This window comes from Rhinolophus sinicus, linkage group LG18 (assembly GCF_036562045.2).
Source record: "Rhinolophus sinicus isolate RSC01 linkage group LG18, ASM3656204v1, whole genome shotgun sequence".
Classification (NCBI taxonomy): Eukaryota; Metazoa; Chordata; class Mammalia; order Chiroptera; family Rhinolophidae; genus Rhinolophus; species Rhinolophus sinicus.
The window spans coordinates 9508323-9525182 of NC_133767.1; the positions used below are offsets into that span (position 1 = coordinate 9508323).

At 46.7% G+C, this 16860-nt stretch overlaps 1 protein-coding gene across 3 annotated transcripts in view; it reads right to left on the reverse strand.

The window, feature by feature from the left end:
• ABAT (4-aminobutyrate aminotransferase) overlaps positions 1-16860 on the reverse strand; it is a 63773-nt gene that overhangs the window by 12158 nt on the left and 34755 nt on the right. For all 3 annotated transcript variants that reach the window (XM_019754096.2, XM_019754097.2, XM_019754099.2), the window contains exons 4-9: positions 14736-14765; positions 13259-13376; positions 9654-9703; positions 2955-3035; positions 2200-2292; positions 1260-1322 (exon numbers count right to left, since the gene is read on the reverse strand). In XM_019754096.2, the coding sequence (XP_019609655.1) occupies positions 1260-1322; positions 2200-2292; positions 2955-3035; positions 9654-9703; positions 13259-13376; positions 14736-14765 (435 nt within the window). The remainder of the gene's footprint in view (positions 1-1259; positions 1323-2199; positions 2293-2954; positions 3036-9653; positions 9704-13258; positions 13377-14735; positions 14766-16860) is intronic.

The following is a 16860-nucleotide window of genomic DNA, read 5'->3' on the forward strand; positions in this document are numbered from 1 at the left end:
GAAAAAGCTTCAGTTTATGCCGGTTTGTACAAATGTGGAGAAAAGTGTGGATCTATTGCTAGCAAGAGGCGGGATTGGGAATAAAAAAATTAAGAAAGCGCACACACACACACACACACACACACACACACAGAATAAATAAAACAATCTCACAACCCATAGGCATCCCATTATAAACATATTAGCAGGATTTCTTCTAGTAATTTCCTGTGTGTTTATTTACAGGGTTGGGGGAGCAGTGTCCATTTACTTTCCACTATTTCACTACATGATAGCAGGCACTGTCTCCAGGCCAAGAGAACCCCTTCCAACTGTTTTCGTGGCAGAATTTTGTGGATGCATGCAGTATGTAATTGAGCTAAGAGACTGTTGATTCCTTTTTTTTTTTTTTTTAAAGCAGCAGATCTTTCTGTCTAAATCGTAATAGGACCCCTTCATGAAAGTGGGAAGGACAGGTCTGCTCTGGTTGTAGCTGGCTGTAATCTACCCACTTGGTTTTCCCTGTGGTCCCCACCACTGCTGTCCCCCAACAGTGGCCTCCTTGGCGCCCCTGGGAACGACTATACTTAAGTCCTCTTTCCCTATTATTGGATATATAGGTCTTCTCCGATCTTTTTGGTTATTGTTACTCTAAATGCCAATGGGTGAACATCCTGGTACATACATTTGTGTTGACATTTTGGATTATTCTAGAGAATACATTAAAAGGGGTCAAATTCAGGCGGTTGTCCTGAGAAACTGTTGTCCTGCGTCAGGAAAGGCTCCACTCGGCCTTAGGAACGGACTAGGGTTGCAATGCTTGGGGACCCCTTGCTATGGATTGAATGTTGTGTACCCCAAATTCATATGTTGAGGCTTCAACGCCCACTGTGGTGGCATTTGAACATGGGGCCTTGGGGCGGTGATTAGGATGAGGTCATGAGGGAGGCCTGCATGATGGGGTTACTGTTGTTACGAGAAGAGACAAAAGAGCTTGCTTGCTCTCTCTCTCCCAGACATGGGTGAACACACTGAGAAGGCAGCCATCTGCAGCCAGGAATACAGCTTGCCCTGGGGAACCAAATCAGCTGTCACCTCGATCTTGGACTTCCAGACCCCGTAACTGTGAGAAAATACATGTCTGCTGTTTAAGCACCCCCAGTCTATGGTGTTTGTTCTGGCAGCCTGTGCTGAGAAGGACAGAGGGTCAAGTAGCATCAGCCTGAGGGGGGCTGTGGCAGCCCCCTTTTGGAGGAGGTGAAAGGGGACGCTTCACTTACCTGGTTGACCATGCACGTCTCCAGCTCCTCTTTGGAGAAACCTGTTTGACCCCTTTCCTTGTTCTGACAAAACAGAGAACAAAATCTCAGAGACATTGAAGAGCAGGAGGGGCTTCCACTTTCCACTCAAAACTCAAGCCTTGCTCTTATGTGTTGATTGAGGAACAGAGTGAAGAAATAAAATAGAGTCACTGTGATCAACCTGCTAAGTGAGTAATGTCAAGTGTGCTGGGGCCTGAGGAAATGATTCTTCTTGGTTCAACTGTCTGGGAACTTAAGGCTGGATGTACCTCAAACCCTCAGCATGACCTCAAGAAGAAAATGTTCCGTTGTCTAGTCCCCCGGACCTCTGACCATTACCATCTTGGACCAATCCGGGGGCTAAAAATGCAGAACCGATTCTCTTGATGAATGTACTTTTTATTACAAAACTCCCAGACTTTTCTTTCTCCTTCGGAACACTCTGGGTACTGCCCACTAGTGTTTCCGGTTTGCAAACCTTAAGACCCTTAAATAAATCTTTATTTTATTTCCAGTCAAAGCCTCCTGACTCTGAAGACGTTTGACACGATTGTGACACCAAAGCATGAGACTGTTAATTGTACTTGTGATGAACTAAATAGATGAATAAATACGTAGGTGCATTACTCTTCTATTAGCAACAGTTGGGATCTGCTGAGATGGCATATGTAATTCCAGGTAAAATAGTGTAGATACACTGGGTCAGTTTGGTGCCGAAGCCTAGGTTTTTTGCACCATACCCCACCGGGATGTTTGGAAAGCCCCTACCCCCCACCTGGGCAGTGGCTCTCTCTGGATTTTGAGCCTGATCACTTATGTCCAACACTCTGGCCAGCTGGGGTGAACTGCTGGACAAGATGTGAGTGTGGGGCCAGGTGCTGGGGAGCCTGTGCGTGTGCGTTCATGCCCCAAACCTCACCCGATACCACATGAAGATGGTCTTGAAGGCGTTTTCATTGGAGCAGGAGCCGCAGGCCATGGTGATGAGCTGGGACATCCCTTTAGGAGCCACCTGCAGGGACAGAAACAGCTGCGGGCTCAGCTCCAGCTCGACTCCCCCTCCCCCAGGTGAAGGTGTGCTTCTGTGGGCTGCAAGCTGGGTCTTGGAGGGTGTGAGAGGCGGAGGGAGGCTGGGAGGGAAGCAGGGGTGTTCCAGAAGCTGTTGGCCTGGGAGAGTGGACTTGGGCTCTTCTTGCAGGGGTGGCAGAGAAGCCCAGAAGAAAGCCCTGAGGCTGGAGGGCAGAGAGGAAAACAGGGCAAAGAAAGGCCGAGTCTGTCCCTCCGGATGCACCTGCCACCCCTTGAGACACCCGTGTTTTGCAGGTGGGAAGATGAGGTTCTGAATGATTTTATTCGTGGTAACGACGGAAACCAAAATGTTGTGGCAGGTTGCATGACATATGCAAACCTCCTGTCACGGGACAAATACTAATTTCTCCCGAGTTCCCTTTGTCCTACACATCGTTCCTCAAAAGGAAAAATAAAAATACTCTTCACGAAAGAAACAGCACAAAGAGCAAGCATGAAGGAGAAACACCCCATCCTTAATCGTTACAGATCTCAGTGCTGTCCTGCCTCTGCTGATGCCACCTCCAGAGATCAGAACTGCCTTTCTTTCCCGCAGGTGGAAACACGGGGCTTGAAGTCGGAGGCAGCTTGTTCCCAGGGACTCACCGAGAGCAAAGATTCCTGCAGTTTCTCCACAAAGTTCTCTGGGGGCAGGATTCCCAGGGCAGGTCTGTTGACGAACGTGCTCTGAAAAAAGGCCAGGGGACACACAGTGACTTTGCAGGCCTGACCCAGCTTGCTGCCCACCAACCAAGCTGATGCTGCGATGACAGATTTCCCTGCACTTTTATTAGAGAAATCCACTGGGTCACTCTAGGTTTTAAGAAGTGCCAATGTGTTGGTTAGGAGATAGGTGAAGGGTACATGGGACCTCTTCGCACTATGTTTTGCAACTTCCTGTGAATCTATAAAGAAACCCCATCCAAATGGTAAAAACCAAACCGAACCAAAACAAAACAAAGGACAATAACAAGTACTGACAAGGAACTCTCTTTTGCAGGTGGTGGGAACGTAACTATGGGAGGCAGCCTGGCAGTTTCTTATAATGTTTCACATACACACACTCTGTGACCTAGCAGCCCCGCCCCCATTGGGATTTACCTAAGTGAAATGAAAGCATATGTCCACATAAAGATGTGAAGGGACGTGAATGTTTATAGTGGCTTTTATTTTTATTTGTCAAACCTGGAAACATCCCAGATGTCCCTCCACTGGGGAGAGGATAAACAAACTGTGGTACATGCACACCCCGTGTAAAATAGTAAAAAGGAACAACCTACTGACACACACAAGGGCAGGAAGATCATGGAAGAATCTCAAAGTCACGGTGCTGAGTGAAAGAAGCTGGAAATCAAAGGGTTACACACAGCATGGCTGCATTTATACGACTCACTCTGCAAAAGGCAAAACTGCAGGGACAGAAAACAGCTCCTGGTTGCCAGGGGCTGCGGTGGGATTGACTGCAAACGGGCCTGGGAGAATGTTTGGGGTGATGAATTGTACCGTGTCTGGGTTAAAAAAAAAAATGGTGGTAAAAAACACACGACATAAAATTTACCATCTTAACCATTTCTAAGTGTACAGTTCAGTCATGTTAAGCATATTCACACTGTTGTGCAACCATCACCACCATCCATTGCCACGACTGTTTATCTTGCAAAACCGAAACTCTGTATCCTAAGACACTAACTCCCCATTTCCCCTCCCCCCAGCCTCTGGCAACCACCATTCCACTTTCTGTCTCTATGATTTAATGACTCTAGGGACCGCATATAAGTGGAATCACGTGTATCTGTCCTTTTGGGCCTGGCTTATTTCATTTAGCACAATGTCTTCCAGGTTCATCTGTGTTGTAGCATCTAATAGAATTTCTTTTCTTTTTAAGGCTACAGAATATTCCATTGTATGGACAGAGTCCATGTTGTTTATCCATTCATCTGTCAATAGACAGATGGCTGCTTCCACTCCTGGGCTCTTATGAATAGTGCTGCTATGAACACGGGTGTGTAACTGTGACCAGATTTTGACAGCGACTCTATGACTGCATTTGGTGAAACTCACATAGCTATACACTACAAAGGATGGATTTTACTGCATATAAGTTATACTTTAAAACATGGAGAAAAGGCATTAAGAGGCAGTGGCAGCTCTACAATTTCTAGATGGAACAGGGCTTATGAGAGAAATCTGAGGAGGAGCTGGCTAAATACCCAGAATGGGCTGAGGAGAAAAGCAGTGTTAGAAAAATTAGGATAAGTAGTGGGGGACGTTAGGCATCCTCACTGTAGAGTTGGGGAAACTGAGGACCAGACAGGTCAAGCAACTTGCCCCAAGTCACACAGACAAGAGGCAGAACCATGACTCAAACCGAGGTTTGTTGCCTTCAGGTTCCATCCTCTGCCAAACAGTGGAGGCGGACTCTGCCTGGTAATGTTCCTGTTATGGAGGACACAAATCTGTGTGGTGCGACCAGGACTCACTGGCTGGCTTGCAGGGGCCGCCACAGGCCATTTCCTTTGGGTCTCCTAAGAAATCAAGCTCCTCATAAGGCTAGAGGCGAACTGCCATGATTGGCAGTGGGTGACGTGGCTCACACTGGGGACGGCGGCGCTGGCTGGCAGCTTGACTGCCTATCTGGGCCCAGGCAAGACCTGTGGGTGATGTTCTTGTTTGACAAAGCGTGACATTAAGAACAGAAGATATCTGGCACATTGGGTAACAGAATCAAATGAGGACAGGTTTCATGAATCCCTGCCATCAGACTCAGCTGCCCAACAGTGCAGCACGAAGGGAACGGCTCTAGTTTAAATGGCTGTGCAACCTGGGGCAAGTTATTTAACCTCTCTGGATTTCAAGGTCCCAAAAGAGGGACCCCCTTCCTGGGTGCTTGTAAGGAGCCAGTGAGATGACAGAGCACGCAGATAAGGCAGGAGCTCGGTCTTGGACAGAGTCATGCAGGTGGAAAGGCCTGGAGGTCAGGGATGGCACGTGTCTTACCTGAGCAGGTGGCTGCCCTCCATCCAGCCTAGGTGCCCCGGAGGACACACTGCATTCCTCACCCATTGCAATGTGACCATGTACATGCAATGCCCAATAATCATTGTATAACTTGTGGACATTAAATGAGGTGGCCCTGGCGACATAAGAAACTGGAACTAGAAACCAGATACTGGATCCAGAAGACTTGGCTTCGATTTTTGCAGCCACGTGAAGTAATTATGTGGGAGTTTCAGGGTGATGTGTTTGGGGCACAAGAGGGTTGATAAGCCCCTTCTCAGGACTTCAGTGACTTGGCAGGAACCTGCCCAGGACAGATAAAATGCCATCACCACCACCTGAGCGCATCTCCAAGTCAAGAATCTGGAAGATTCAATTACTGGTTGCCCAGCTTGACGCCCAGGGTATACCCACTGAGCTTATGACAGTCGGCTGCCACTTCTCTAAGGCTGTGCCAGTCACCCTGCCCTAAATCCGGCCCTCTGCAGCGTGTCAGCACAGACTCACCAGTCTGTGATCTAGACTGTAATCTAGACTGTGGTCTCACCATCAAATCCCGGCACCAGAACAGTGCCCAGCACATAGTAGGTATTCAACCAATAATCAGTGAATCAACAAATGTCAAGAAATAAGGCTGAAGAAACAGGAGGCGTATCACGAAGGGCTTTGCACTTGACGTAGAGGTGTTCAGGATGCATGGGAAGGCAGTGGGTACCAGGAAAAAGGGTCCATGCATCATGCTGTTTGAGGATGGAGGAGATGAGAATGTATACGGGGGGAGGGTAGCTGGAGAGGGGCTGTTGGGAAAATCCAAGTGGAAGGTGCAGAGCTAGGACTGGTTCTGATTGGTTGAGAGATGAGAGGTGAGCGGGGGAAGGGAGGATGAAGTATGGCGTTCAGGTTCCTGGCAGGACAGGTGGAGGCAGGGACAGGTGGAGGCAGGGACAGGTGGAGGCGGGGACAGGTGGAGGCAGGGCACCCGCCAAAATCAGAATCCTTGGGCCTTGAAGTCATGTTGTTGGGGATGATTTTGCCTCCAGAGGCAGCTGACACTACAAGTGTGTGTGACATGTTTGTTGACACATTTTTTTCAGCACCAAATGCTGAGGCATCTGGGATTTGCACGACGTTTAGAAACAAGGCCAGGCTTTGAATGTAAACCCTCGTGGAGCCTGCACTCCCGAGTCACTCTTAGGAGTCTGCTACTGCAGCCCGAAACTTGTCCACTAGTGGGAGGGAGAAATGTCCCCAAGACCCTCCCAAGCAGGGCACACCCATCAGTAAGGACAGAAATGTGGTTCTTTCCCATTATCTTTCACCGTGCTGGTTAAGAGGGGAGAACATTTAAGGCTGGGAGTTGGTTCTTATCAGGATTCGGCTCTCAGCCCTCCCTGCCTTTCTTAGATTTTTTTTGGGGGGATCACACTCCTTGCCATGCGTGCACACATGTCACTCTCTTAGTAAAATGAAAGCTCCCAATGACAGTGTCAATAAGGATGTAGAGCCACGGGAACTCACACACTGCTGGGGGAAGTGGAATCGGACAGCCAGTGTGGAGGCTCACCGTGTGCGCACAGGAGGACGGCCCACAGCTCCACTCCTAGCCTGTGTCCCCTGGCAACGGTGACTGTGTTCCCCAGAAGACAGGTACACGGTTGTTCATAGCAGCAGCCTTCGTAGGAAGCGACCCCAATGGCCAGCAACAGTGGAACGGATAAATTAATTGCAGTGTATTCGCACTGGAACGCTTGACAGCCATGGGACTAGATGGTCTCTGGCTGCACAAGGACAAACCCCGCCGACGTGTTTTGGGTAAATAAGCCAGACACGACGAAGAGCGCACACTAAGTCCGTTTATGTGCCAACAAAGAATGGAAGAAACACACCTATGCTGTTAGAATAAGGGGCGTGGTCTACCTGACGTGGGCTGGGGGAAGAGTAATTGGGTGAGGGCAGGCTGGGGGGACCATTTGTAATTCCTGTATTCTCAACGGGGGTGAAAAACATCCTACTGTGATGTAGAGAGCACAGTTATATGGCATGCATCTGTCTGTCTATCCATCCATCCATCCATCCATCCATCCATCCATCCATCCATCCATCCAATCTACATCATATCACAACATGTATATATATTATATTGGATGGGTGTGTTGTAGGCACAGTCAGGACCCTAAAGAAGAAGCCACAGCCTCACCCCTGAGACTGTGACTTTGCAGATGTAATTAAGGTTCCTCATCAGTTCAGGTAGGGAGATTATTCTGGATTTTCCGGGTGGGCCTAGCGCAACCCAGGAGCTCTCTGCTACCGTGTTTCCCCGAAAATAAGACCTAGTTGGATCATCAGCTCTAATGCGTCTTTTGGAGCAAAAATTAATATAAAAGACTCAGTATTATATTATATGTAACAGCAGAAACAGAGGAGCAAGACAGACAGAAGGGCTGGACCGGGGCTGCTGGCGTGAAGATGGAGGGCCCAAATGGAAACCGTGAGAATGAAATGAATTCTGCCAACAACGTGAATGAGCCCCACAGTGGATTCTGCCTTATTGCCTCCCACTAAGAGCTGATTTCCGCTTTCTGAGCCCCTAAGCAGAATGCCTGGCTAAGCCTCCTAGTCTTCTGACCCACAAAATCAGTGAGACAGTCAATGGGAGTTGGTTTAAACCACTAAGCTGGTGGTAATAATAGGAAACTCACACGTGGTGGTATTCCAATTTCATGATGGGAGGAACAATTAGGAAAATAATGTCTAAAAAGGCTCCTTACGGGAATGATAATGAATGGTAGTCGAGAAACGCCAGGTTACTTGGGAAGATTCACTGAGGGGTCCACCTAGGATGTCTGCATATCTCCACATGTGTGTTATATTCAGTTCAAGGCTTTCCACCACGCTCAGGATAGAAATGGAAGTCTTCTACTGCAGGGGCTCTCAAATGGGGTGGGACTCTACCCCCCAGGGGACATTTGGCAATGTCCACAGACATTTTCAGTTCTCACAGTTTCGGGGGAGGGGTGGGAACTACTGGCATCAAGTGGGTGGAGACCGGGGAGGCTGCTACACATCCTGCAGTGCACAGGACGGCCCCCACCACAGAGAGTGCTTTGACTCCACTGTCACCAGTGCCGAGGCTGAGAGACCCTGGTCTACGTGGTATCCAAAACTGGAGGCCATCAGGCCTGCTTAGCTCCCTCCCACTCTCTTCTCCTTCTGGGGACCACTCTTCACACCTTCTTCTCCTTCAGCTCTCAGCTCAGACGCCACCTCCCTGGCAACTCTCCCCTGACCCTCAGCCCCTCTCTCACTGGATAGCCCAGCCCCTTTGGGTTTTATTCCCGGCACCTCATCTGGCTAATGTGACCTTGGACAAATATTTAAGCTCTCTGTGCCTGTTTCCTCATCTGTAAAACAGGGATTACCATAGTCCCGGCCTCCTGGACTTGCTAATGTTAGAGCTGTGAAGTACCGAACACAGTGTTTACACAGCAGTCTCCTCTTATCCGCGGCGGATACGCTCCAACACCCCCAGTGGATGCCTGGAACCGCGGATAGTACTGAACCGTATATATATTGTTTCCTACTGTACATACATCCCAATAATAAAGTTTAATCTCTAAATTAGGCACAGTAAGAGACTGACAACAATAACTAATAATAAAATAGGACAATCATAACAACACACTGTTATGTGACTGTGACATTACTAAGCAAAATAAGGGCTCCCTGAACACAAGCACCGTGATACTCGCCCATCTGATGACCGAGACAGCTACTGAGTGACCAGTGGGCGGGAAGCGTACAGTGTGGACACTCTGGACAAAGGGACGATTCACATCCCCGGCAGCATGGAGCGGGATAGCACAAGATTTCACCCTGCTACTCAGAATGGCACACAATTTAAAACTTATGAATTGTTTATTTCTGGAATTTTCCATTTATTATTCTTGGGCTGCAGGTAGCTGAAACCACAGACAGTGAGACTGCAGATAAAGGGGGACCACTGTACTCATGAGGCTCTTAATTATTGTCATTACATCATCATTGTCTGATACCCACACAGCACTGCTTGCCGTATTTTGTCGCACTTAATATGGTTGCAATTCTCTACTTCTGTGTGTCGTTAACTGACTGCCTCCCTGGGAGCAGGGCGGTATGTTTTTGCTCACCAAGGCATCCCAAGCGCCTAGTGCCTAGTATGTGTGCAAACTGTTCATGGAATTAATGAATGGACTGTTTGCAAAGACTGCCCCAGTGAGCCTTTGAATTGCTACGAACACGTTTGGTCTTTATATAACCCAGGGGACTTACCGCGTTTTGAGGCTGTTGGATGAGTTTCATGAGAGCAGGATGGCTGTAACCTAGAGACGGAGGGGGTATGTTTAGAGACCAGCATCACATCTGAGGGTCCCCGTGTCCCTCCCCCATTACCTGACCCCTCCCTCTTTTCCAACCCTGCAATCTCTTCTTATGGCAAGAAGCCCTTTTTTCCTTTGGTGGCAAAAAAAAAAAAAAAAAAAAAAAAAATTCCTGGGCCCACCCACACCCCCTGGCTCAGAATCTCTCAGGGTGCTGCCCAGAAATCTTCAACAAATTTTCTACGTGATTCTGGGGTTCAGATCGGAGACCTAGTGGACTAGACAGACACAAGAGGAGGGGAAAGCAAGGTAAAAACACATTTCAAGACCAGGGCTGGGAGTGCTTCCCCAGGCCGGCATGATGAACCACAAATGTGGTCCTAGCTTTCTTCCCCAGTGTACAATGATTGAGTCAAATCCCAATAACTGTTTGCTCAGTGACTGAGTGAGTGAACAGTACAACCTGCAGTCTGTGACCAGTGCATCCAGTTCTGCCTTCCCTCGCCTGCTTAGTCCCAGAGTCCTGCTGGATTTACTGTCCTGTCTAGGCCTGACATTCCATGACAAGGTCTAGGAGGCCCCTTGATTCAGCAGTTGCTCTTCTACGAATCTATCCCACACATCTGTCTAAAGACCAGTGTGCCCGTATCTTAATTGTGCCACTCCAATATCTCCAGGATTGAAAGCAACAGTCCATCAGTAGCAGACCAGTTGCTGCAAGGATTTGCACTGAACAGGAAGCCCCGCTGCACATAGTAGGTGCTCAGTAAGTGGAAGCTTTTATTGTAAAGGAGGGAGGAACAAGACAGTACTGCGCAGCCACATGTCCTGGCTTCCAAGCACTTGCTTCCGTTTATCGAGCAGCTAGTATGTGCAGGGGTTTCCTGTTCATCATTGCGAATCGTGGCAACAATTCCCACAGGAAGGCCACGTGTGGAGGAGGCACCGAGGTTGGGACACCAGAACGTAAGACCCTAAAGGGAGGTGGCAAGTGTTCAACTCAACAGATTTTAGTTTAATGAATGAATAATGCAGAGATCCAGTGACATGGCAAGGACTCACAGCTGTCACATGTGAGAAAAGGCTCATCAGTGAATCTTAGAGCAGGAAGTAGAACTTGGTGAAAAACTCCTCGTCATCAAGGGTCACCGTTTTTATCATGCATACCTGGTACTTCATTTTGTTTCAAGTCAATTCACTTTTTAATTTAAATAACTTCATTTTGAAAGGAGACTTTCTATCACTATGGTGAGAGGCCCGTGGCTCTGAGCTGGGAGCCTGCTGCCTCCAGAGTAAGATACTAGCAAGTTTAGACAGAGATTAAAGACCCAACGTCACCGAGGGGAGACTTGCTTTTTCCTCGACAGAATAAAAAAGAGTGAACAGACTTGAAAAGCCTCTGTTTTCACTTTGCCTGCTGCAGGAGCACGGACTGGGGTCTGACATGGAGGGAGAGGGTTGTAACAGTCTTTCCCCACTGTCCCCACCCGTCCCCATGCCAATCCAAGTCTGACTGCGCCCAAAGCTGGAAAGTACTCATTACTCAAGGAGGGAAAACGCTGGGGTTTGTTTTCCAACTCTTTTCTGGCCAGAGGTCTTTGAACTCTGGCTCTTTATCGGGCAGCCTGGGTGTTTATGACTTTTCTGCCTCAGTAGATAAGCCAGTTAAGGGAACTCTCATTAAGCCACAGATTCTGTTTGTCTTATTGGCGTCAGAAGGACAGATGAAGGCAAAGCCAGCTCCTCTGATCAGGGAAATCCTAGCCCTGGGCTTTCCATGCGGTGGAACCCACACATTGCAGGGCAGGGCAGCTGTCTGGGAGGCTGCTACCACAGAAGTAAGCGTGGAAGACGAAAGTCATTGGCTCAAGTCCTTAGACTTCCTGGACGTGGGAGCAAACCCTACAACCTCTTGAAGCCTGACTCCCCATCAGTAAACTGGGGGTATGTTAAAAGCCCCAACGTTATAGGACTGTTATAGGGATTGAATGAGATAACACGGAAGGCACTTAGCAGTATGCCAGACACATTGTAAATTATAAATAATTATCAGTTAAAAAAAACCATCCCATACTATAGGTATGGGAGAAAAAGTGACCAGAGAGAGAAATTTGGAACTCTAGTCTTTTAACAACTGCTGCCAGTCCGGTCTCCCACACCCCCATACAGACGCTGGCTGGCTAGGGATTTGAACTGAGGGAGCCCTGGGGTGGGTGGGAGGACGTAGGAGTTAGCTGGAAGACACTGGTCCACGGTCCCACGGATAATAGATGGTGAAGCCAGGATTCCAACCCAGGATAACTCCTGATCCCTTTCACTCCAACACAAAATGGAGACAGGGGTTTGTAAATCTTAGCATCCAAAATGCCTTCAAAGGCCAAGGCATCTCTGGATGATGGGACTGTCCCAAACGAATGAGTCATTCACTTACTGTCTAACTGCATCTTAATGGGAAATAAATAGGTTCCAGGGCTTGGGCTGCAAGAAAGCACAGGAGTGGAGACCTAATTTCAGATCTCGGGAGAAAGGCCCCAGGCGGCTGGGGGTGGGGAGCTGCTGATGGAGAACAGAGGACACTCCGTCATCACCCACGAGGGACAGGCTTCACTGGATGCTCAGCCTACAGACAGTGAATGCAGCGAGGAATCCACTGACCAAGGAAACATCAACCGTTCAAGCTGCAAACTGCGGCTGCCGCACGTTCAAACCAGCACTGTGCACATCTGTGTGCCCTCCTACAGCAGCGAGCCCGCTCTGTGGCAGGGAGGTGAGCCTGGTGAGGCAGAGGCTGGTGGTACCCCACCAGGTCACCTTTACTGGGCAGGCCACCCGTCCCAGCTGCTGTGCCTGTGGCTCGTTATGGCTCCAACTGCCTCCTCGTCTGGAAAATTGCCCTTGGTCAATGGAAACTGCTTTACCCAAGAGGTGACATGCCCTTCCTCTGGCAGCTGGCAGGCAATGACTGATTGGCACAGGGGTACAAAAAGTCCAGTCTCTTTGCGTCAGTCTGGGACCTACTCCGGGGTGCAATACCTGCTCAGAAGCCCCCTGGGGGAACAGGCCGTGGTTCGTCTCTGGCTGACAGCTCATCTTTCTTAGCTTCCCCCCTGCCTTTGGCTGTTTCCCTCCCTCCCGTTTCTCCTGAGAGCTATTCCTCTAGAAACTACTTGTACAGAATCCCTGCCTCAGGCTCTTCTTCCAGGAAACCCCACCTCAGACAGCTGGCATCGGACACGGTGCTCACCCAGATCCGGGTTCACACGTGGGCTATGCTTCCTCTGCAAGCTGCTAAACCACTCCAAGCTTTGCTTATCTCTCTGAAGAACAGGGATATTAATACATATTTACCTTGTGGGTTTTGGGGAGGAGTAAATGAGAGAAGACACGTAACGTCCCTAGTAATTCACCCTCTATGAACTATGTTCCTTTTCTCTGCCCTTCAGGGAAAGTGTCCGGCAACATGCAGGCATGTGTCTGCTGGATGGGACATCTAAAGTCTGGAGAGCCATAATGAAGAGAGAGGAAGTTATGTTCAAGGACTGATTTTTCAGCTCTTACCAATGGGGACAGAGGAGATCTGAGAATAAAGATCCAGCATCCGGTTGCCATCCACATCGACCAGGTAATTGCCGCGGCTCTCTTCATAATTGCAGAAGAAATGCACAGCATCTGCGTTCTTGGGGAAAGAAGAGACTGAGTCAGGCTCCCTGCGACTCCCTACATTCTTAGTGTTTTAGGATTTAGCTTCAGTTGGTGAAATAAACCATGACCTTCCTAGTCCACGGACATATGGAGGGTCCGTGGGTGCTGGCAATCTGGCGTTTCTTGCCCTGGGGGTAATTCCATGGGTGATTTGCTTTATGAAGCTGTGAATTTTTATTTTGTGAAGTTTTCTGTATTTAGTCTATGTATCACAACAAAAAAAGGTCGATCTAAAACTCTCAAGGAGATTCTGATAAGATGTATATGGTAAGACTTAGAACACCCATTAAGAAAACTGAAAAAATATATAGCAATAATGAAAGAAATGAAAATGTTACAGTGGAAGATACTCACTGCAAAAAAAAAAAAAAAGTAAAAGAGAAACAAATGAGATATGAGACACAGAGAACAAAAAAAAAAGGAAGGTGTAAATACAACCATAGCAATAATAACATTAACTGTGGATGGATTAAACAAGCCAATCAAAAATCAAACTGTCAGACTGAATAAAAAGATTCAGCTATAAGCTGTTGACATGTGACCTTCTTTAGATTCAAGAATACAAATAGGTTGAAAGTAAAAGGATAAAAAAAGATATACAATTCTCAGAGCAATCAGAAGAAAGCTGGAATGATTTATACTAATAACAAACCACAAAAAAAAATTTCACTAGAGGTAAAGAGAGACATTTTATGATGACAAAAGGATCAGTCCCTCGAGAAGATATAACAATTATAAACATATAAGCACCTAATAACACAGCCCCCAAATCCATGAAGCAAAAACAGAATTGAAGAGAAAAATAGTTCTACAAGAATAGTTGGAGACTTCAATACATGGCTTTCAATAATGGATAGAACAATTAGATAGAAGATTAACAAGGAAATAGACTTGAACAACACTCTATACCAGCAGATCTCACAAACATCTACAGAACACTCCATCCAACAACGGGAGCGTACGTATTCTTCTCAAGCACATACGGAATGTTTTCCAGGACAGACCATATGCTGAGCTATTAAAAAGGCCCAATAAATTTAAAAGGACTGAAATCACACAAACTATGTTTTCCAACCATGATGCAATGAAATTAGGAATAACAGGAAGAAATTTGGGAAGGTCACCGAAATGTGGGAAAGAAACAACACATAAATGATGAATGAGTCAAAGAAGAAATCACAAGGAAAATGAGAAAAAAAAGGTTCAGAATAAAAGTCAGCTGCATTTTTCTTTTTTCTTTTGGAAAAGAGCCAGCACAAAGTAAGCATCTGTGTCTCTCAGTGAAATTGTAATAGAGAAGCAATGGAAGGAATGCTATCTCATCTCCACTTACTTGAATTATATTCAGCTGTTTCATTAACTCCTGCGGGCAAGAAGAACAAAAGTATTATAGCAAGGACACACTCTTCCAAAGTAGCTTAAAATATTTCATGTCTTCCCAAGTCTTGGAGCTTCCCCCCTTTCATGCCAATAACTTAATAGTTAATTAGCCAACAATATTACAAATATTTTTAAATTGCTTAATATACATTGTTTATTACATGAATATACATGAAACTACTCCTGCCAGTTAAATTACCAGTACAACAGACATATGGGAGATTTAGACACTTGGAAGACACCAATCGAACTAAAATATTTAACAACAAAAAAAATTAAGCTGAAGGCGTTTATGTAGTGGCCATAAAAGCATTGGTTCTTTTTTCATTCAGGAAAAAAAAGGCTTTAATACTCTGTTAGAGAAACAAAATCAACTGAAAATGTAAATGTTCAGAGACCCATTCATAATTATACTCTGAACACTCCAAAAACCACTGTACAGGGGCCGGCCCGGTGGCTCAGGCGGTTGGAGCTCTGTGCTCCTAATGCCGAAGGCTGCCAGTTCGATTCCCACATGGGCCAGTGGGCTCTCAACAACAAGGCTGCTGGTTTGACTTCTCGACTCCTGCAAGGGATGGTGGGCTGCGCCCCCTGCAACTAACAATGGCAACTGGACCTGGAGCTGAATGGCACCCTCCACAACTAAGACTGAAAGGACAACTTGACTTGGAAAAAGTCCTGGAAGTACACACTGTTCCCCAATAAAGTCCTGTTCCCCTTCCCCAATAAAAGCTTAAAAACAACAACAACAACAACAAAAACCCACTGTACAATTCTACATAGAAACTGGGAATAACAAACCAGTTGCTTTCATAGTATAAAGATTTCATTGCTAAAAATGACTCAAAGTAAAATAAACTTTAACATTTAGTCAAAAAATTATATATTTCCACATAAAAATAGAAAATATTAATGACAACAATATAAAAAATTATTCCAAGTATTACACTACTATTAAATTAAAACCCACTGTTCCCCAATAGAAATATTCATGAAAAAGTCTCTCCTTTTGTTAGCAAACACAATAACTACAATTATTTATCAGTAAAAATATTTCTGGATTTATAAAACAGCTGCAATGAGAAAAGTGGTATCTTTGAAACTAAAAGAATGACCCTGGATAAAATCTGCAAAATATGCAAAGAAAAAAGATTAATTTGTATTAAAAAGGTTTACACTGTTATTAATATTTTTTAGGGGCAAACATTACAAACAGTATTGCATATCACAACACCGAGTCAAGGTTAGTCAGCCTTCCAAAATGTGTTCTATACGGGTTTTGTGGCATCTGTGTGAAGCTCCAACCTCCCTCATCTGATTCATTTGTGTCTCTTCCATCTCACACACTAAAATCTACTCCAGGGATTCAGAACTGCCCAATGCCTCTCAGATGCCATGTTCTGCCACCCTGCATGCCTCTCCACATACCATGCCCCTTGCCTAGAAGAGAATGAATTCCTTTGGCAAATCCCTCCTTTTTATTCTTCAAGGTCAAGTTCAAGGGCATTTGCTAACCAGGTCCTGTGCCATATATCGTTGCCATGTTCTTCCACTGCTGGTGGGATGTTCTGCCCCAGCGCTTGACTCTGGACTCACAGCCAGCATGTGACTTGCTTTGGCCAACAGAATAAGGTGGAAGTGATGGTGGGCCAGGGTGAAGCCTGGGCTTCAAGAGACCCAGAGCATGCTCTCCTCTGCAATCCCCATGAGAACAAGCCCAGCCCAGCTCGTTGAAGGAGGAGAGACACATGGAGTAGAGCCAAGTCACTACAGGGACCAGGACAAGCCTAGTCTATACCAACCGATGGTCAGTCATTCCCCAGGCATGGAGATGGGCGCAACAGAGTTGCTTCCCCAACTCCCAGTTAATCCTAGACGCATGAGAAGCAATCTGTAGGCTCCTGAGGTTTTGTGATTACTTGTTACACAGCATGATTGTGGCAACAGCTAACTGATACATCTCCTCTAGGCAGCCTTCTTTGACTTCTTAAGGCAGAGTGGCTTAATGTCCCAGATCTCTACTGGTGGACCCTCTGAAAGCAGCTAAGAATACAGTCCCTAAGCTCAGCTGTGTTTTT